At 35.4% G+C, this 22,770-nt stretch overlaps 1 protein-coding gene across 2 annotated transcripts in view; it reads right to left on the bottom strand.

Annotated features, from left to right (window-relative positions):
• Positions 1-1,062: 1,062 nt before the first annotated feature.
• ODR4 (odr-4 GPCR localization factor homolog) overlaps positions 1,063-22,770 on the bottom strand; it is a 44,221-nt gene continuing 22,513 nt past the window's right edge. The window contains exons 12-15 of one of the 2 annotated variants that reach the window (XR_004058669.1): positions 15,475-15,660; positions 9,585-9,667; positions 2,754-2,864; positions 1,381-1,602 (exon numbers count right to left, since the gene is read on the bottom strand). Coding sequence is in view for 1 of the 2 variants with exons in the window: in XM_010365894.2 (XP_010364196.1) it covers positions 1,535-1,602; positions 2,754-2,864; positions 15,475-15,660 (365 nt within the window). In the remaining variant the exon portion in view is untranslated. Of the gene's footprint in view, positions 1,603-2,753; positions 2,865-9,584; positions 9,668-15,474; positions 15,661-22,770 lie in introns of both variants that reach the window. The other variant, XM_010365894.2, reaches the window with a different exon arrangement.

The following is a 22,770-nucleotide window of genomic DNA, read 5'->3' as shown; positions in this document are numbered from 1 at the left end:
TCTCATTTCTAGGAATTCTATTTGTTTTTCAGATCTGCCTGTGGTTCCAACTTCATTTCTTATGTTGGTGATGAAACCTTGAAGAACTGAGTTCAATGTTTATTTTTTCTATAGCTTCCTTGTCATGTTAGTTTGTTTCAACTAGTGCCTGTGATCTCTAGTCATAAAATAATACTACTTGATAATAATCTATAGGAATCTTGTAACTAAATTACGAATGTTTCCCTCTTGCTTCTGCCCGGAGCTACAGCACTACAAACTGAGGGCCACTGAAACTTCTTTAACTGTCCTCTCTAGGGCAGCATCTCAGATTCAGATGTCTTCTTGTTTCTGATTTGAGGCAAACTGAATATGGCAGTGTTGCTATTGGTATCTGCCATCCAGACAAGCATAGTCCACTTGTATGGTCAATACAGTATTCATGACTCCTAACTTAAAATGCATCCATTTCTTGTGGCAGAGGAAAGGTAGAAGTATGGTTCTTGAAAGTTCTCCTACTTCCTGTGAACCCATTCAAAAGCAGATTTTATTCAGGATCTAGTTGTTTTATAATATCTAGCCTAACATACTTGCTGGAAGCAAAAGTCTTATTTTGTATATTAAGTATACTAAAACAGTTATATAGTAACCTGAGAAAGCACATATTTTATGTCATTTCTTACTAATGGGACCTCTCTGGAAAGGTTCCCTACCCCTTGATCAGAATAAAACACACAGTATATAGGAAATGAGTGCATGTTAGAAAACTCCTAGAAGATGAGCTTATCGTAAGGTTGTTGTTTCACTTGGTAGAAATTTCTCCTGGTGCTCTATTATTAAGATGTTGCATCAACATTGACTGTTCAAATTACTATTTTTTTTTTACTTTTAAATTTACTTATTTATTTTAGAGACAAGTTCTCATTTTGTCACTCAGGCTGGAGTACAGTAGTGCGATCATAGCTCGCTGAGGCCTCAAACTCCTGGGCTCAAGTGATCTTCCCGCTTCAGCCTCCAAGTAGTTGCAAGTAGTTGGGACTAGAGCTGCATGCCACCATGTCCAGCTATTTTTTTTTTTTTTTCCAGTAGAGACAGAATCTCATTATGTCATCCGGGCTGGTCTCCAACTCCCTCCTAGCCCCAGGTGATCCTCCTGCCTCAGCCTCCCAAAGCGTTGAGATTATAGGTGTGAGCCACCATGCCTCTGTTCAATTTTTTAATGTCCTGATTAATATGTGATTCAGATTAGTAAGACTAAAATCTATGATCATATCCCATCATTTTGAACCTTTTAAAAAATAGATAATAATGATTTGTTACATGCAGCTTCCATCTAGATGCATAACTTTATTTCTGGAAATGTGGGCCACCTACAATGTAAAGCAGGCTAAACAAGGCAGCTTGTGATTTCATTTTAATCAGAAACACACCAAATAGGCATCATGGCAGCAGATCTGGCTGCTACTGTTTTAAATACAGATGGATTAACATCTTTATTATTCATAATTATCTGTCAATGTTCTCTGGATGATCAAGAAACTCTTTGTGCCTCACCCTAATCAGTGAAGTAATGAAAGGAGATACCAGCAGCAAGGACTGCAACTGTAAATGCTGCAATCACACCTAAAAGTAAAACAAACACAGAACAAATTAAAATGGAATGAGCAAAAGAAAGGCCAAACTAATCCTAGGCTCTGAAATGTGGGTAACTGATGGGCCTAAAAAACGACAATACACAAACACAGAAACAAACAATCTTACATACACATACATATGTATATACTAAAAGGCAGCAACATCTTAGAGAAAAATATAGTCATAAGTTGAAAAACTAGACTTCGAATGTTGGATAAAGTATCTTTCTTGCACAAATGTGCACTGAGACGTATCTAAGAGAAAAAATAACAAACACTTTAAAGGGCTTATATAAATATTTTTATTGGCATACCAACTATCTTATGCTACTTAGGTTAAAAAAAAAAAGGCAGTTCCAGTAGGCAGCAGTTCTCAACCATTATAATGTAAAGCCACTTGTGTAACTTGTGTAGCTACTGAAAACTGCAGAAGTTCATGTTCAACCATTATAAAATCTAAGAATTAGTATATCTAAGTTGTAACTTTTATTTTTTCCTGATTATAGTAAGCTAAAGAAAGAAACTGGCCATAGTAGTCCAGACAGACAGACACACACACGTACAAAAAAATTAATTAAATTTATCTAATGAATGACAAGAACTACAATTAAATCTTCTGGCTCCTAGCTCTCAGTCAGAAGTCTTAATACTTAGTATTTCTCAAATTGTTACCCCATTAAACAATAGTCTGCATGTTCCTTGTTCAAAAAGTCTGAAAATGTTAAAATAATTCTGCATTTCTTAGAGCCTTTAAAATATAAAAATACATTATAAAATTCCTGACTTGAATTTGACATTTTTTGTCATAGAACACACATCAAAACCTCCTGTGATAGTAATTCTAGGAATACCAGTTTGTAAAACATTAGCCCTACTATACTAACTGATTCCCAAAACTCTGCATTTTTTCTTTTAAGAATGTTTTAAAAATTAATAGGATGTGTCATCTTTGAAGGCACCCATGACAATGTATGAATTGTAAGTCTTTCTATCTCTAGGGCCTGGCACTTTCCATAATACTCAATAAATACTGCTAAGTCTAGCAATCTTAAGAAAGCGAAATGAAATACAAAAATTTTAAAGTAACAAGAAAACTCAAATCTATGTTTTCAGTGCTATCAAAGAAGTAAAATTAAATACCTATGTTCTGCTGAATTTTCAGTAACATTGTAGTTTTAATTGGCTGTTTTGGTTGTTCATCATCTGTGTTGTCCAATGAAGCTTGACTATTCATAGAGGAACTCATACAAGCTGAAAGAGTATAATAATAATAAATTTCACATAAAATAAGGATTAACAAATGAAATTGAGTTTTAAAGAACATTATAAAAACTATACAATCAACACCATTTTCATTCTACTTGTTTTTTATATAACATAATGAATTGGCTCATTATCAATTGTAGGTGAATTAAATTTAATAGAATATATGTCAAATTGACAGTTTTCAAAACAATGTAGCTTTTTTTTTTTTAATTTAATTATACTTTAAGTTCTAGGGTACATGTGCATAACGTGCAGGTTTGTTACATATGTATACTTATGCCATGTTGGTGTGCTGCACCCATCAACTCGTCAGCACCCATCAATTCATCATTTATATCATGTATAACTCCCCAATGCAATCCCTCCCTCCTCCCCCCTCCCCCCTCCCCATGATAGGCCCCAGTGCGTGATGTTCCCCTTCCCGAGTCCAAGTGATCTCATTGTTCAGTTCCCACCTATGAGTGAGAACATGCGGTGTTTGGTTTTCTGTTCTTGTGATAGTTTGCTAAGAATGATGGTTTCCAGCTGCATCCATGTCCCTACAAAGGACGCAAACTCATCCTTTTTTATGGCTGCATAGTATTCCATGGTGTATATGTGCCACATTTTCTTAATCCAGTCTGTCACAGATGGACATTTGGGTTGATTCCAAGTCTTTGCTATTGTGAATAGTGCCGCAATAAACATACGTGTACATGTGTCTTTGTAGTAGAATAATTTATAATCCTTTGGGTATATACCCAGTAGTGGGATGGCTGGGTCATATGGTACATCTAGTTCTAGATCCTTGAGGAATTGCCATACTGTTTTCCATAATGGTTGAACTAGTTTACAATCCCACCAACAGTGTAAAACTGTTCCTATTTCTCCACATCCTCTCCAACACCTGTTGTTTCCTGACTTCTTAATGATTGCCATTCTAACTGGTGTGAGATGGTATCTCATTGTGGTTTTGATTTGCATTTCTCTGATGGCGAGTGATGATGAGCATTTTTTCATGTGTCTGTTGGCTGTACGAATATCTTTTGAGAAATGTCTGTTCATATCCTTTCCCCACTTTTTGATGGGGTTGTTTGTTTTTTTCTCGTATATTTGTTTGAGTTCTTTGTAGATTCTGGATATTAGCCCTTTGTCAGATGAGTAGGTTGCAAAAATTTTCTCCCATTCTGTAGGTTGCCTGTTCACTCTGATGGTAGTTTCTTTTGCTGTGCAGAAGCTCTTTAGTTTAATTAGATCCCATTTGTCAATTTTTGCTTTTGCTGCCGTTGCTTTTACAATGTAGCTTTATCATTGAACTAAATCAGAGGGCCACACAGCCAGTTCTGAATGACTTTCAAAAATTGTAATTTGTTGGTCAGGCGTGGTGGCTGATGCGTGTAATCCCAGCACTTTGGGAGGCTGAGGCAGGCAGAGTGCCTGAGCTCAGCAGTTCAAGACCAGCCTGGGCAACATGGTGAAACCCTGTCTCTACTAAAATACAAAACATTAGCTGGGCATGGCGGCATGCATCTGCAGTCCCAGCTACTTGGGAGGCTGAGGCAGGAGAATGCTTGAACCTGGGAGATGGAGGTTGCAGTGAGCCGAGGTCACGCCACTGCACTACAGCCTGGGTGAAAGAGTGAGACTCTGTCTCAAAAAAAAAAAATAATAATAATAATAATAATTTGGTTACTATATAGTAGTAGAGATAAATTTATACCAAAATTCATAGCAGAGTAAACTTCACTCCTGAGACTAAGTTACTTTTTTTTTTTTTTTTTTTGAGACAGAGTCTACTCTGTCACCCAGGCTGGAGTGCAGTGGCATGAGCTCAGCTCACTGCAACCTCCGCCTCCCAGGTTCAAGTGATTCTCTTGCCTCAACCTCCTGAGTAGCTGGGATTACAGCCGCCTGCCACCACACCCAGCTAATCTTTGCATTTTAATTTATTTTCTTTATTTATTTATTTGAGACAGAGTCTTGCTCTGTCGTCTAAGCTGTAGTGCAATGGCGTGATCTCGGCTCACTGCAACCTCCACCTCCCAGGTTCAACAATTCTCCCGCCTCAGCCTCCCGAGTAGCTGGGACTACAGGGGTGCGCCACTACGCCCCACTAACTTTTGTAATTTTAGTAAGACAGGCTTTTGCCATGTTGGTCTGGCTGGTCCCCAACTCCTGACCTCAGGTAATGCGCCCACTTTGGCCTCCCAAAATGCTGGGATTACAGCCATGAGCCACCACGCCCGGCCTAGTTTTTGTATTTTTAGTAGAGACGGGATTTCGCCATGTTGGCCAGGCTGGTCTCCAACTCCTGACCACAAGGGATCTGCCGCCTTGGCCTCCCAAAGTGCTGGGATCACACGGTGGGTGGGAGCCACCGTGCCCAGCTTAATTTATATCATTATTGGTGGTTTTAGCAATTAATAATTTCAAATAATTAGATATTAGTAATAAAACCAGTGACTAGCACATTGCAGTACATGGGCCTCTGGCTCATGACCTATTTTTGTAAAAGCTCTTAAACTAAAAATCTATTTTTTATATTTTTAAAACACTGTTAAAAAAAAGAATATGTGAAAAAGACCCTATGTGGCTCACAAAGCCTAAAATATTTATTTGCACAAAAAAAATCTGCTGACTCTTGATCCAACTTGAAATTTAAACTATGATAAAAATTTTGACCTTAAAACAACTCTGAATGGTAAGCAAGGCAAGGACATTATCACATTTTACAAATGGAAAACATAACCTGGAAGGTTAAAGTGCGTATTTGACCATCACAGGCATTTGACTGATGACTTGGACACAAGTTCTCTTTCTACTTCATTATGCTGACAGCAATTTATGTAGGTTGGCCTATCTGAATTTATTTAATGCTCAATGAAAGTGTGTGAACTGATAACATCCTCAGAGACCACACAGGCTAACAGTTTTCAATTTTTTTCCCCTAGGACTGAAGAATCCTATGAAAACAAAGAAAATCTGACAGAAATTCCCAGTGTGTAAAAAAGATGAAAGTATGCTAGCCAGGCTGAAGCTGGGAGGGAGGACTCCTGGAGTCAGACCAGCTCCTTACTTCTATCCTAGAGGTGACAGAAGAATGCTACTCTATAGAACTCTAGGGAACTAGGTTATGAAAGCAACTACTTTAGATTGATCTGTTTATTTACCCTCACCACTCCCCAAAAAAGAGACAGATAACTCAAGAGAGATAGTAAATATTATTGTTTAAAGTAAAATAGCTTATTGTTGAATTTACAATGTTCTTACAGACATCTTTGCACCCTAATATACTAGCACAAGTTCAAAAGAATGACATATAAACTTACTGAAATAGGTATCTATGATACCAAAATGGATGAAAAAGAAAAAAAAAATTACCTACTTGTCATTAATTTCTCATAAAGTTTGATTTTCATAAATAATTCCTAGTAACTATCTTATTAGAATCAAGGATGCCACCATTCTTTTTTTTCTTCTTCAAGCATACAACTAAATTACTTTAAAAACAAACAACAACCCCCCCCCCTTTTTTTTTTCTATTCTCACATGAAACCAGTCACAAAGAACAACAAATTCTTATGAACTGTCTCTAGGAATATCTAGTTTTCTATAATTCCAGTTTCTAGGTTTCTCAAGGGCTATAATACCTCGGTTCCAGACTATATTAGCCTAGTAATTTAAAATTTCTTCCAACTTCAGTCCATAGGTCTAAAAGTTGAATGGCTAATACAATTTTACGTTAAATAAAAACAAAAACAACATTTGGCTCTATGAGCAAATATCTCTGTTAAAAAGGTATTTTTTGGCTGGGCACGGTGGCTCACGCTTGTAATCCCAGCACTTCAGGAGGCCAAGGTGGGCAGGTCACGAGGTCAGGAGATTGAGACCATCCTGGCTAACATGGTGAAACCCCATCTCTTACTAAAAATACAAAAAAAAATTAGCCGGGCGTGGTGGCAGGCACCTGTAGTCCCAGCTACTCAGGAGGCTGATGCAGGAGAATGGCGTGAACCCAGGAGGTGGAGCTTGCAGTGAGCCAAGATAGTGCCAGTGCACTCCAGCCTGGGCTCCGTCTCAAAAAAAAAAAAAAAAAGGTTTATTTTTTTTCCCCCATATTTGGGCCAATAAAATCCTTATATCAGATAATAAACAAAAATAATGGATGGTGTGAATTATACCTATTTGCTATAGGAACTTTATTACTTGAATACTTGCATACAAAAAAAAAAAAACAAAATTGTTTTAGTTGTCATATTACTTATATATTTAACATTGAATATTACATATGAAGATCATGCTCTAGAAGATTGTACTCTGCACAAATAATTTACTTTTATAAAAGGCATTCCATTGCCCTGCTATTTCCATTTTTAAATCTGTCATATAAAATCATGTGGTTTGATACAAATTTGAGATGATTTTACTGAAGCAGAATGTTTTTCAATAACAAAAATAGCAATTTATTTGTTTATTTTTGGTGGAGGCTTGTAGGATTTTTAAATCTAATCTCAGGCACTGTGTTATTTCACCAGTATTTTAATATATTACATGAAATTTAAATACAAATAACACAGTGATTCAATACAACATTAGATCTCAACCACTCCTTAAAACCAAGTAATTTTAAATTCAGACAAATCGAAAATTGATCATTATTGTTAAGAAAGTACTCTTCTTGAGCAGCTGTCAAAAAGATAGAGAAAACAAGGGCTGTGAATGCATGCAAAAGTTGCAGACATGTTCAGATTTCATTCCAAGCTGCTGATAGGTAGGCAGGACTATTTAAAAGCTTAAAATAAAATATTAAGACTTGAACTCCTTCGTTGGCTGTGTTCTTCCTATCCCTAAATCCTAAATTACTGATGTATAATTATAGTCAGCGATGTAGCCATAAAATTGTATCTTCAGTATTACTCATTTTTCCTTTATAATTGTCAATGTTTAACCAAATGACAAAAATTAATTTCAGCTCTGATACTGGCAAAGATGAGGTTCACCAGATTTTAAAGGTGTGACTTCAAAATTTTTTAGATGGTACTGTTGATAAAAGTACATTGAAATTATTAAGTTAATGTCAACAAGGAGATGACTAACACAGCTAAGAAATTTTAAAGCCAGTTATCCGTCACCTCAAGTGAGTCAGTTTGACAAACAAATTGTTCCTCATGTCTTAAGTCATTTAAAAGTATGTTATTTTAAGATACTTACTTGGCAAATATGTATTTTAAACATAGCAACTACTTGGCAACTATACTATATAACAGAAACAAGTAATAATCCGGTAAATAATATAAGTTGAGCATCCCTTACCTGAAATGATTTTTTTTTCCAAATTTTGGATTATTTGCATTATACTTACTGGTTGAGCATCCCTAATCTGAAATCCAAAACCCAAAATGTTCTAATGAGCATATTTCCTTTGAGTATCATGTTGGTGCTCAAAAAGTTTCTAATTTTGGAGCATTTTGTGTTTCAGATTTTCAGATTAGGGATACTCAACCTGTAATGTTAAATACTTAGAAGATAAAGCAAAATATTTATAGCAAATTTAACGTTCCTAAATATGTAGTAATTGATTCCAATTTCTGAATTTGAACATTTGAGCTCCACTTTTTTGTGGTTTATTTTATATGGAAACTCTAATTTCAAATATTTAGGAAAACTTACACATATTATAAAACATTTTCATACTTTAACATTAATATTTTTCATTACAAGTCAGAGGTTCAGTATTTAAAAGCCTAACAATGTGTTAACATCATCCTCCATTTATATATCTCTGTTTAGAAAGTATTTTCCCTAACAGTTTTACCAAATTCTCACAGCAACCCCAAGAGAATCTAGGACTCAGAGGGGACTTCTTTAAGGTTAGTTCTAAGTGGCAGGCCTGGACTCCTGGACATTATCTTCGTAAAATTGTGGCATCTAATATCTTTGAGTAAATGATTAAATGAGTAAATGAGTGAATAAGTGCATATAATTCTTAAAAAACATACGATGTTTATGTAAAGGCACTTAATTTTTCTATTAAAATGTATGTTTTTATTCTATTATTTGAGAATGTGTTCTTTATAATAAATATGCATAATTACTAAATCATTCCTTCCAATTTAACAAATGCTTGATGAAGCAAAACTAATATACTTCTAGGTAAGTCATATTCTTGGTTGTAATACATCTCATACCAGTGTTCAATTCCTAAAAAGCTACTTTTACTTGTATTCATCCTTCAGAATGAACTCAAATGCCACCTGCTCTAAGAAGCTTTCCCTGAGTCCCTTACAGAGATAGTGCCTCTGCTAAGAGTTCTGACGCTTCTCTGTTCATTCCTGTTATAGAGTTATTAGTGGTTTTAGCAATTAATAATTTTAAATAATTAGATATTAATAATAAAGCCACAGATCAGCACATTATAGCACACGGGCCACTTTGTTTTGGAGTAACTCATTTCTTTGTATTTCCCATTGCACTGTGGGCTTCTTGAGAGTCAGGACTATATATTTTATCTGTAGAATCCTAATACATAATAGGCAACCAAGAATAGACATCACTCACTCACTCACTCACTCGAGATTCACGTAAGTTTCAAAAACAGGGCAGAGTCCTGAAAGGATCATACCTACCATACTGAAAGATCTTCAATACATTATACAATATTAGAAAAATGTGTAATATCATCTAGAAACCATGAGTTTAATATGGCACACATGTAAGTATACACACCTAAACTTTCCAAATTGCTGTTTTGCTTCCTTTGTTCTTGTAATATTAAACTCTTCCTACTGTTAATCCATCTCTATACTAGACTGTCAGCATAAAAAAGAGAAATATAGACAGTAAATAATTTTTAAATACAGTGTGAAACATATAACTAAGTTTTAATATTAAAGGTTTATGAAAATTAAAATCCATAAATCAGACATATATATTAATATTTATATATTATCTAAGATTTAAAGTTATTTTAAGGTATTTCATATTTACTGGTTCATGCTAATATTTAACAAGGTACAAATAATGCTAATGATAAAGTTTACTGAGGGAACTCAAGAAAGAGGATTAAAATATATTTAGTATATAAATAAACAGTTCATTAGAGACTAGCATTTGTATCTGACAATAATGGATAAAAAGTATATTGTTTTGAGGCTAAAATTAAAACTTTTATTTATTTGCAAAAGTAAACATCATTCAAAACTATGAAACTTTCAACACAAATAGGATTATACACTGTATAGAGCATCAATTTATAAAACTGGTATGTGCTTTCAGTGACCTTTCAGTTGAAGTGAAACATAAAAGTAGTACAGGTTGAGTATTCCTTGTCCAAAATGCTTGGGATCGTAAGTGTTTCAGATTTCAGATTTTTTTGAATTCTGAAATATTTGCAGTACACCAGCTTAGCATTCCTAATCCAAAAATCCAAAATCTGAAATGCTCTACTGAATATTTCCTTTGAGCATATCAGTGCTCAAAAAGGTTCAAATTTTGGAGCATTTCAGATTTTAGATTTTCAGATTTGGGATACTCAACTGTAATAAAGAATACAAAAAGGGAAATAATTTACTACATTTTTTTTTTTTTTTTTTTTTTTTGAGACAGAGTTTCACTCTTGTTGCCCAGGCTGGAGTGCAATGGCACGATTTTGGCTCACTGCAATCATCGCCTTCCGGATTCAAGTGATTCTCCTGCCTCAGCCTCCCGAGTAGCTGGGTTTACAGGCATGCACCACCATGCCCTGCTAACTTTGTGTTTTTAGTAGAGACGGGGTTTCTCCATGTTGGTCAGGCTGGTCTTGAACTCCTGACCTCAGGTGATCCACCCGCCTCACCTCCCAAAGTGCTGGGACTACAGGCATGAGCCATCGTGCCTGGTCCACTAAAATTTTAATATAGGAATGCCAAAACTTTGTTACTGTATATTATAGATTACTGGTAATGTCTATAATAGAGACTTTTTTCTGATTAAATTATTAACCAAATCACTGGAGACCCTAAAATTCTGATCACTAATTTTGATGGAGTACTTAGGTACTCTTAGGACCTTACTACATTCTCTGCATAACTAATCACGCATATACATTCTATCTTTCCTCTAGGCTTCTAAAGGAAAGGAATCAAGTTATTGATTCATATCTATTATATTGTCTTGAACAGAGCATAAGCTTAATAAACATCTGATAAATAGACATACTAAATGCTGTAAACTAGATTAAAATTTCTGGGACAACAACTAGTGCTACATATTTTCATATAAAAGACATAATTTCATGTCTTAAACGTTCAATACTCCTGAAAATGTTCTGAACTATACATTTTCAGCCATACATCTATGAATATTATGGCCTTTTTAAACCTTCAACATGTTCAGTATACTATACTACACAAACCTTAAAAACCTTGTCTGTCCAGGCATAAGCTTATAATTTGTCAAGTATAAAATAAATGTGAAAACAAGATGTGCTGTAGTTTCCTAAGAATCATTTATTCAGTATTTATGAATCACTAACAAATACTTAGGAACATCTACCATGTTTTAGGCACAGATAAATAAATACTTACTTTCAAAAATCTTATAGTCTAATGTGAAAGATCAACATTAAATACGCAATTGATGATTTAAATAATTACAAGTATGTAAAGTATTATAGCAGAACAGCATAGAAGAGCGAACTACAAGAAAGTTTAGTGAAGGAGTTTACCTAGTTTGAACTAGCCTGAAGTTAGTAAAAACATAGTATCTACACAGACATTTTTTTTAAAACTCTATTGGCTGGGCATGGTGACTAACACCTGTAATCCCAGCACTTTGGGAGGCCATGGCGGGTGGATCACGAGGTCAGGAGTTCGAGACCAGCCTGACCAACATGGTGAAACCCTATCTCTACTAACAATGCAAAAATTAGCCAGGCTTGGTGGCACATGCCTGTAATCCCAGATACTCAGGAGGCTGAGGCAAGAGAATCGCTTGAGCCTGGGAGGCAGAGGTTTCAGTGAGCTGAGAATGCACCTGAGCACTCCAGCCTAGGAGACAGAGCAAGACTCTGACTGAAAAAACAGACAAACAAACAAAAATCTACTTAGCTCCTTGAAGAGAGGATCAGCATTTTGTTGTTCTTTGGATCCCAATCCATAGGACTGACAAAATAAATAATTTATTCAGTCAACAAATATCTACTGACAACCTATGACGTGCTAAGGCTAAGCTCTTAGTAAAGTGCTAGAAATACAACAGTTAAGCAAGAAAGGCAAAGGCCCTTTTTGCTCTCTCAACAGATGTTTGCTGAAATGCAATGGTTAAATATAATGGTTTCATGAGAATTCAAATTTATTGGGTTTTAGTTTTGGTTTTGGGAGGCTGTCATGCCAGGTTACCATAGTTACCTCTTAGGAATACATTACAGTGGTCAAAGCTACTTAATTTTTTTTTTTTTTGAGACAGGGTCTTACTCTGTCATCCAGGCTCGACTGCAGTGGTGTAAACATGGCCCACTAAAACCTCTACAGCTAATTTTTGTTTTTATTGTAGAGACAGGGTTTCACCATGTTGCCCAAGTTAAATTTTTTTTAATGTCTTAGCAATGTAAAGAAGAATATTAACCTCTGTTATTAACTGTTTGTTAAAATATAACTTAAGGCCGTGCGCGGTGGCTCAAGCCTGTAATCCCAGCACTTTGGGAGGCCGAGACGGGCGGATCACGAGGTCAGGAGATCGAGACCATCCTGGCTAACATGGTGAAACCCCGCCTCTACTAAAAAATACAAAAAACTAGCCGGGCGAGGTGGCGGGCGCCTGTAGTCCCAGCTACTCGGGAGGCTGAGGCAGGAGAATGGCGTGAACCCGGGAGGTGGAGCTTGCAGTGAGCTGAGATCCAGCCACTGCACTCCAGCCCGGGCGACAGAGCGAGACTCCGTCTCAAAAAAATAAAATAAAATAAAATATAACTTAAAAAGAACTGAATAAAATAGTGTTAGTCTATATACTTGTGCTTAACATACAACATGAAATTACTTGTCTTTAACATACAACATGAAATTAAATGAGTTAAAAATACTTAAGACAGAAATATTTTTAAGAATTATTTTAAAAACCTAGATGAAATGACCCCCTATTCTTTTATATCTGACTTTTAAAGTAACTTGTGAATGGGGCAAGTTTTGCATACAGTGCTACCCTTAGTCATTCTTAGTTTAAGAATGTGATATGCACTAAGAATGTGACAAATAATTCGAAAAATTATAAACATGATATATATTTATATTTCATATTTTTATAAGAAAACATTTTTATATATTGTTTATATTGTATTTTATAAACATATTCACATACATAAACATATAAACATGTTTATAAATATAATTTATATTTATATATAAACAAAAATGTTTATATTACATGTTTATATACATGTATATGTTTATATTATATATAAACGTAACATATATTTACATTACATTTATATGAACATAATGAGATCCAAGATTCCAGCCAACAAATGAGAAATTATATTGACATAATCTAGATGAAATTAAACCAAGATAATGTAACATCATCCATTTACACTTGAAAATGTTTAAAGGGATGGAATGAAGAACTCCAGGCTAAAATATGTATCTAGATCATGGAAAGTAATAGTACTATACTTCATTATTTAGCTCCCACAGAAAGGCAGTAAAACAAAATTTTTAGAAGAGGCACAGACTCTAAAACTAGACTGCCTAAGTTTAAACTCTAGCTCCACCATTATGAGCGATGTAACTTTGAAAAGTTACCTGGCCTTTCTGAGCCTTAATTCTCTCATCTGGAAAACAGGATTAATAATATTATTTACATCAGAGGGCTGTTATAAGGAATGATAATTTGGTATTTGTAAGACTCTTAAAACTGTGCCTGGCAGATATATAAATAATGGCTGATACTAGTTTTAGAGCATTAACTTCATCAAGGTAACATATTTCAAGAAAGGCAAACCAGAGTATATTTAAGAAGTAATTTTTAATTTTTCTTAGTTACCAACTCTTTGAAAGCGATAGACCTTTTCTTCAGAAAAAAATCATACAATTACTTTCAAGTGGTTTGTCAACCTTCTAAAAGTTCAGCTCTGACACCAAAGGTTTTGGAGCTCACAGGTTAAAAATTCCTAATTTACCGGAAGGCAAACAAGGTGGTAAGAAAAAAATGTGGTCTGGAAACTGTAATAAAAAGAACAGCTTAAGGTAGATGAGAATATACGGCTTTGAAATATTTAGAACATTTTTGTTGCTCTCAAATTTAAAGCATGGTCTCAATGAGGAAGTGGTACTCATGTTTTATTGCTGCGTATTACTGAAAGAATAGGTTACAGGGAGGCAGATTGGTATGTAAAATAAAGAAGAATAGAAGGTGAATCCCCATCTGCTAGGGATATAGTTTTCAGTATTAACAGGTTAAATTAGGTCAATTCGAATAATCCTACCAACATTATAAGATCTATTCAACAACAGAATGGCTCAAGAACTATTGCTAGGCATTAACGATAGACAAGTGAACAAAACAAACAAAAATCCCTGTCCTCGTGATTCTAAGTTTGGTTGGCAGAGATAATGCAGTCACTAACCAGGGAAAATAAACTTTGGAAAGCAGTAAACATTTTTACCAGTCTACTTTCAAAAAGCAGATTCTTTCCGTCTGCTACAGTTATATCTTTAAAATTATTAGTTTTCATGGGATTAGAAAGTAGTTGCTTCTTTATTTTAACACCACGCACTGGGCAATTTAGTATATTTTATTTTCCCCACTGAAACAAGCTTATTGCTCTACATCATGATCTGGCATTGCTGAAAAACTAAAGGGTAGTTTGCAACTAACTTGAGGCAGTTTACTATAGATTTGAAGTTCCCCAATCAAATACTAACTTGACTCACTATAATCTCAAGCGCACTCTGAATCAAACACCCTATTCCTGAAGGGAGAATTAACTATGCAAAGAAGAATAACTAAGAAATCAGAAAAGGAATTTACATATTTATTTATAGACATGTTTTCATACCCTGAACTCACTAGAAACAAAAAGAAAGTGAAACAAAACAAAACAGTCTTCCAAAGTGTAAATTCAAATGTGAAAGTGATGGCCAGGGGAAAAAATGTGTTATCAAACCCAGATAGTACAGCAAATCTACGCTCTAGGAAAGTAATCTAATTTCTGGAACTGTCTGTTTTGGCGTAGTATCCCAATTACATGAAAGGGATATTTAAAAAATGGCAAATAATATGGAGAAAATGTTTAGTAAATTCGTGTTTTAAAACTTACTGTTCTGACATGATGCTTACTTACCAAGTCTGACATGTAATTTTACCTACTTAATGCTGAACTTGTTTTATTAAGATCTACTTGCTAAGCTTGAAAAATACCTTAGTATCTTAAATTTTGGTACAATTTCCCAGGAAATACTCACTGTATGTCTAGACATGTAGAAAATTAAACATATATTTTAAAATGTCTCAGTTAATATTTTGAAGTGTCAAACAGAATTAGCTTTAAAAAATCTAAAGACATGCCATTTAAACGAGACATCTCATAGGTAAAATCTTAGCTGTAATCTAATCAGATTATTAAATAGCATCATATAATGACCTGTGTTTATCTCCTCTGCAATTTTCAAATCTTCTATTTGAATTGCATGATCCAACATCTCCATAAAATGGTCCCTAATTTCTTCAGCCGGCTCATCATCAAATTTGTAATCACACAACATTACAGTGGATCCAGGAAGGGGAATGAAGACTCGATGAGGGAGGATGTGGAACTCTTTTTCAGAATCTAAAAGGAGAAAAAATATTATGAATATTTAGATAGGTTTGTCACTGGTATCAGTGATACATATTTTAGAAGTACATAAAAAAACCTAATAGAAATAAAGCTTAAAAAGGTCAATATTTTTTCATTTTCTAGTTGATCTGGCACAAAACTGCTCTTACCAAATTCTGCTTTACCTCAAAACCCCTGGTCTTTGCAAGAAACCTAAATGATACTTCTATGAAAAATAAATTTATCTCCAGGTGCAGTGGCTCATGCCTGTAATCCCAACACTTTGAGAGGCTGAGGTGGGCAGATCACTTGAGGTCAAAAGTTGGAGACCAATGTGGCCAACATGGTGAAATCCCATTTCTACTAAAAATACAAAAACTAATCAGGCATGGTAGCGGGTGCCTGTAATCCCAGCTACTCGGGAGGCTGAGGCAGAATTTCTTGAACCAGGAGGTGGAGGCCGTGGTGAGCCGTGATCGCACCACTGCACTCCAGCCTAGGCAACAGAGCGAGACTGCATCTCAAAATAAAAATAAAAATAAAATAAACTTATCATTGCCTTCAATGTAAAGATGTTGATTACACATTCTTATATGACCCACTGTCCTATGAAGAACACTCAAGAGACAATTTTGTCCCTAATGTCAGAAACATTGTCCCTCTTGTTTGTTTTACCCTCATAGGCACTGTACATTTTATAGTTGGTTTTTCTCTTCTTCATCCAAGTTTGGAGCCAAATTACCAGCCACCTTACACCAAGTGCACAGGATCTGATAGAATACCTTTTTGTACTAATCTCACCATGAATTTCGTCTTACTAGATGTAGCCCCCTTCCTATATCAAGAATGTTTAGGACATCTAGTCATACATACATTTTTTGTGTACCAATCTCACCACCAACTCCATTTTGCTTTCTTTGTTTTAACTTCCCTTTGACTCTTTATTACTAACACTTATTTTCACTCGTTTACTTATGCTTCTTTGTAAAAAGCCTTAAATCATTTTTAGAAAAAATAAATAGAAGTAAATAATAAATATCTCATTCTTCTTTGAATACTTACAAACTGCAATATATTATTTTCTCTAATTTCTAACATAGTCACTGTTGCATGTAAATGATTACTTTTTAGTTCAACACTACGATTCTTATGAACTATCAGAAAGATAGAAATTTTGTGAAAAGAATGACCTCTTTCAGCCACGGATATGATTAAAAAGTTACTAATGTAAAGATCAAGTGGAAAACTAGGGCTTACTTTAATAGTAACCTAGACTTCGTTGTCAAGAAACTAGTGGTAACTTTACATAATTACCAACAGAAGATGAGGAACAATGCCTTAAGTGCCACGGAAAATGCAATGGCTTAAACTATGTGTTCATTCCAGAATCGGTGTATCATCTTGTTTGCACATGAGAACTGGGAGAGAAATTTTACTCTTTGACCAGACTGCCTCCTAGCTGTGGAAGAATAGTACTGCAATTTGTACTGTAGCACAAAAATTATCCACACATTGAAATTAGGACTATATTATTTTATTTTGGGCCACAGTTACTTGAAACAGATTAAATAAAAACTCAGAAATGACTATAATGTGCATGTGCAATTGGCATGCAAAATTTTAAAACCATTTCAAACTACATCAATTCTTGGTCTATCTGAAAAATAAGCTAAAAAAAAATTAAACATTAAATAACTGGTTCCAATAAATTTAAATTACTAATTTAAAAAAGCACTTATAACTTTCAAATTAAGACGCTAAATTAGTAATTGAGTATCTAAATAAGGCTCGTTTTCTGTTGGTCTGAGGTTTAAATGGGAGGAGAAATCTTTTTGAAAAGACACATCTCAAAAAGGATTCAAAAGCAGAATCCTTTAGAAATATCTTCATGTCACAGTATTTAGTTCAAAATTATCTGAATAAATTCAAAACAAATAAAAAACTAAATTTAAGCCAATATAGTAAGAATTGGGTTTCTATTGGTCAAATGTCCTAGCTGGTATCACAGTAGTATAGAAACCTCTAATTTATTTATGTACTTATTTTTTATAGAAATATTTTAGAATAGGTGATAGCAGAGCTGAAGATTAAAGGGCAGGAGGACATCTGCATAAAGGGATAGGAAAAATGCTATTCAGAAAGTGGAATCATGGGCACAGGCAAAGAGGATTACAAATGTTCTGGGAAGACAGTGGAGTGGTACAGAGGATACTGATGTAGGATGGGCAAAAGTAAGAGGTTTCATAACTGATGACCTCCATTTTCACAATGAGTAGGTCATGTATGAGAGTAAGTTGAGCAGGATCAAGTGAAGACTTGTAAGAGTGAAGAAGGTTTAGGCTATATCTTAAGAGGAATCAAAGAGGAAGATCAAAACAAGTGTAAGGATTAATTGGAGGTGTTTTTTGTTTTTTGCTTTTTCTTTTAAACTGACATTGACATACTAAGTTCTTTTATCTGGATAGCCAAAATTAAAAGCCTAGGTTTACTTCAGAAATCAGAAATAGAAAGTTTTTATGTCCTTTACAGACTTCCACATGCATGCAAAAATACTCTAATTCAGGTTAATTTTGTGGCATACGTTCTACATTTTACTGTATTACAGCATCTATAAGATCTTACCAGTATATAAGAAAAATAAGCTAAGTAAAATGAGGACAAAATCTAAAATCTAACAATTTGGTGTATAAATTCAACATCAAAATTTACATTTATTTATGCTTGAGGGGATGGATAACTCATTCTCCATGATGATTATTTTATATCACATGCTTGTATCAAAACATCTTATATACCTCATATATATATACATATATCTACTATGTATCCACAAAAGTTAAAAATTAAAAAAAATTTTAAACAATTTACATTTACTTATATTATCACACTTACAATGTATTCTTTTATCTTGATACTTAAGATCAACTAATATATTGTTGGAATAATTATCCTGCTACTAAAGTGTTGAATATATATATACATCTTATTTCTGTTTGAGATATGCTAAATTTCCCAAAAATTGAAGTTAAGACATTATGAAGACAACATAAGTAGTTCTCCTCCATCATCTCCAACTTGGTATCAAAACCACTTGCTGAGGGCTTGGCTTAAATCAATTTTATTAGGGGCCTTACAAACATCATCTTATTTAATCTTGCAGCCTTGAAAAGTAGCTACCATAATTCCTGTTTTATATATAAGAAAATGGGGCCATTCATAGTGGCTCATGCCTATAATTCCCAGTGCTTTGAGAATTACAGGTTTAATTTATAAATTAAAGATTTATATGCTTAAATCATTTTTAGAAAAAAATAAATCTAAATAAATTAAATAAATATCTCATTCTTATTTGAATACTTACAAACTGGAATATATTATTTCCCCTAATTTCTAATATAGTCACTGTTGCATGTAAATAAATAATTACTTTAAAGTTCAACACTGTGATTCTTACAAACTATCAGAAAGATAGAAATTTTGTGAAAAGAACGGCCTCTTTCAGCAACAGATATGATTAAAAAGTTACTTGGGGCCAGGAGTCTGAGACCACCTGGACAACATAACAAGGCCCCATCTCTACACAAAAAGTGAAAATTAAAAGATTACCCAGGCATACTGCCGTGCACCTGTAGTCCCAGCTACCTGGGAGGCTGAGGGAGGAGGATCCCTTACAGCCAGGAGTTCAAAGCTGTATTTAGCTATGATCATACCTGTGCACAGCCATGGGACTACAGCATGGCCAACACAGCAAAGACTCTGTCTCTACAAAAAAGTTAAAAAAAAAAAAAAATCAGCCAGGTGTGGTGGCCCTTGCCTGTAGTCCCAGCTACTCAGGAGGCTGAGGCAGGAGGCTGAGGCAGGAGGACTGCTTAGGACCAAGAGTTCAAGGCTGCAGTGAGCTATAACTGCATTATTGCGTTCCAGGCTGGGTGACAGAGAGAGACCCTGTCTGTCATTAAAAAAAAAAAAAAAAGAGGAAGGAAGGAAAAAGAGGAGAGAGGAGAGGAGAAAGGAGAGGAGAGGGACAGGAGAGGAAGAGGAGAAGAGAGGAGGGGGAGAAGAGGAGACAGGAGAGAGGAGAGGACAGGAGAGGAGGAGAGGGGAGAAGAGGGGACGGGAGGGGAAGGGATGGGAGGGGAGGGAAGGGGAGAAGAGGGACTGGGAGGGGAGGGAAGCAAAGGGATGGATGGATGGAAGGAAGGAAGGAAGGAAGGAAGGAAGGAAGGAAGGAAGGAAGGAAGGAAGGAAGGAAGGAAGGCAGGGAGGGTCGATCCCTATAAAGTCATTTGTCTGAGGTTACTCTGCTAGCAGCAGAATAGACACAGAACCCGAGAACCTCAAAGTCTTTGCAGAAAGAAAGGAAAAAGAAAGAGAGAGAGCAAAAAAGACAGAAAGAAAACAAGAAGAAATAGAAAACCTGAACAGAACAATAAAAAAATCACATGATTGAATCAGTAATGAAAAATCTCCAAAGAAAACTCCAAGACTGGATGGTTTTACCAATGATTTATACCGAACCTTTAAAAAAGAAGTAATACCGGGCCGGGCGCGGTGGCTCAAGCCTGTAATCCCAGCACTTTGGGAGGCCGAGACGGGCGGATCACAAGGTCAGGAGATCGAGACCGTCCTGGCTAATACGGTGAAACCCCATCTCTACTAAAGAATACAAAAAACTAGCCGGGCGACGAGGCGGGGGCCTGTAGTCCCAGCTACTTGGGAGGCGGAGGCAGGAGAATGGCGTGAACCTGGGAGGCGGAGCTTGCAGTGAGCTGAAATCCGGCCACCGCACTCCAGCCTGGGCGACACAGCCAGACTCCGTCTCCAGAAAAAAAAAAAAAAAAAAAAAAAAAAAGAAGTAATACCAATTATTCTCAAACTATTACAAAAAAAGGAAGCACAGAGAACTCTTAATTCATTCTATGACATCAGCATAACCTTAATAACAAAACCAAAGACACAAAAAAGAAAACTACACAATATTCCCGATGAACACAGACACAAAAATCCTCAACAAAATACTAGCAAACCAAATGCAACAGTACATCAAAAAGATAATATATGATAATCAAGTTGGATTTACTCCAGAGACTCAAGGATGATCCAACATATAAAAGCGAATAATGTGATACATCACATCAAAAGAATGTCAAAACCTATGTGATCATAGAAAGAGAGGGAGAGAGAGGAGAGAGGAGAGGAACAAAGAAGGAAGGAGAAAGAGAGAAAGAGAAAGAGAAAGAGAGGGAGGGAGGGAGGGAGGGAGACAAAATTCAATGCCTATAAAGTCTTTTGCCTAAGGTCACTCTGCTAGGAGCAGAATAAACACAGAACCTGAGAACTTCAAAGTCTTTACTCTTTCCACCAAACTACAGTCTATGTTCTTCACACAGGTCCCAAGGCCACCCAATTACCAGTAAAAACTTTTTCACTTTTTAAAAATTTAGGATTAGGCTATAACATTAACTGCTAAATGTATCAAGTTTAACATAAGAACAGTACAACTGCTGTTAGGGGCCATTAATTTTATTAATTGAACATAAGCAAAAATTTCAAAATACTAACTGAATATGAAAGAATACCATGATAGCCATATAATACCACTTTTATAAAGGATTTTTAAAGAGAAAAGAGTATCCTAATGTGTCTGATAAGGTAGATCTTTAACATTAATGGTGGATACATCCTCATACCCTGAAAATCCTGAAACTCGCAATGCAGCTATAACATACACTGTTGCTCAGAAAGTGAAGCAATGATTTACACCACAGGAGTTAACACAAACTCAAAGTCAAATTGCAAAAACAAAGCCACACTGACATGGGGCTGCTAGACTGAGGGACCATGTGAACAGGTCCCACATACTGCCCTTCCAAAACTCTCTATCCACAATTGTTTCATGTAAGAGTCAAATAAAATTATAAATTATTAGTAAATGGAACTTTAGAATTGTGAATTAAGGGAAGGATACATGTTAAATCTGGCATCCATAGAATCTAGCATACTAGGAATATAAAAAAAGATTATAATTAGTCCATCAAACTTAATATACTAGCTATCAGTAGTACTAAAAGTAGTTGGTTAAATAGAGGAGCTGTGTTTTCCTACGAACATAAAAATATCCCCTTCAAAAGCTAATGTGGGCCAGGTGCAGGCGGCTCATGCCTATAATTGCAGCATTTCGGGAGGCGGAGGTCGGTGGATCACCTGAGGTCAGGAGTTCAAGACCAGCATGGCCAACATGGTGAAACCCTGTCTCTACTAAAAATACAAAAATTAGCCAGCTGTGGTGGTGGGCGCCTGTAATCTCAGCTACTCGGGAGGCTGAGGCAGGAGAATTGCTGGACCCAAAGCTAATATGAATGTTTCAATTATGTACATATCTAAATGTGAATCTCAAATCCAGTGACATTGGAATAATAAGAATGGGGAGATGATGATGTAGCTTTAAAAAGTGTACTCAATATTTTAATTTGCTTTTGATTAAAAAAATTTTTAATACCAATTACTGCGATGGTATAAATTGTTATATTTCCCAAAAGTTGCAATCGTTATTAAAGGGTAAGATACTGTAACTTAGCCTTTTTTAAACCTAATGAAGTCTGTTAGAGTAATAGCTGAGAAGCATATAAACTAATGTAGTTTATATAAATAGTACCTATTAAAGGACCTATTATATAGTATTTAACACTAATAAATAATATTTTGATTGTGGCTAAATTATTTAAAATACTCATGATATTAACAAAAAATATTAACTTTAAAATGTCAACAAGGTTTACTCATTCTGGCAGGAGAAGTTCACTTGGAATTAATTTTTTAAAAAATCCTCCCCAAAATTGTTAACTGTCGACAAATTTGCTAAATTTGATAAAGTGTTCAAAAACATTTTTCTAAAGTCAAACACGGTGGCTCACACCTATAATCCCAGCACTTTGGGAAGCCAAGGACGGTGGATCACTTTAGTTCAGGAGTTTGAGACCAAGCTGGGCAACATGGCGAAAACCTGTCTCTAAAAAAGAAATACTAAAAATGAGCCAGGCATCATGGCATGTGCTTGCAGGCCCACCTACTAGGGAGGCTGAGGTAGCAGGATTGCTTGAGCCCAAGAGGCTGAGGCTTCAC

The sequence above is a fragment of the Rhinopithecus roxellana genome, chromosome 8, assembly GCF_007565055.1.
Source record: "Rhinopithecus roxellana isolate Shanxi Qingling chromosome 8, ASM756505v1, whole genome shotgun sequence".
Lineage (NCBI taxonomy): Eukaryota > Metazoa > Chordata > Mammalia > Primates > Cercopithecidae > Rhinopithecus > Rhinopithecus roxellana.
This window is presented reverse-complemented; position numbering and strand designations above follow the sequence as displayed.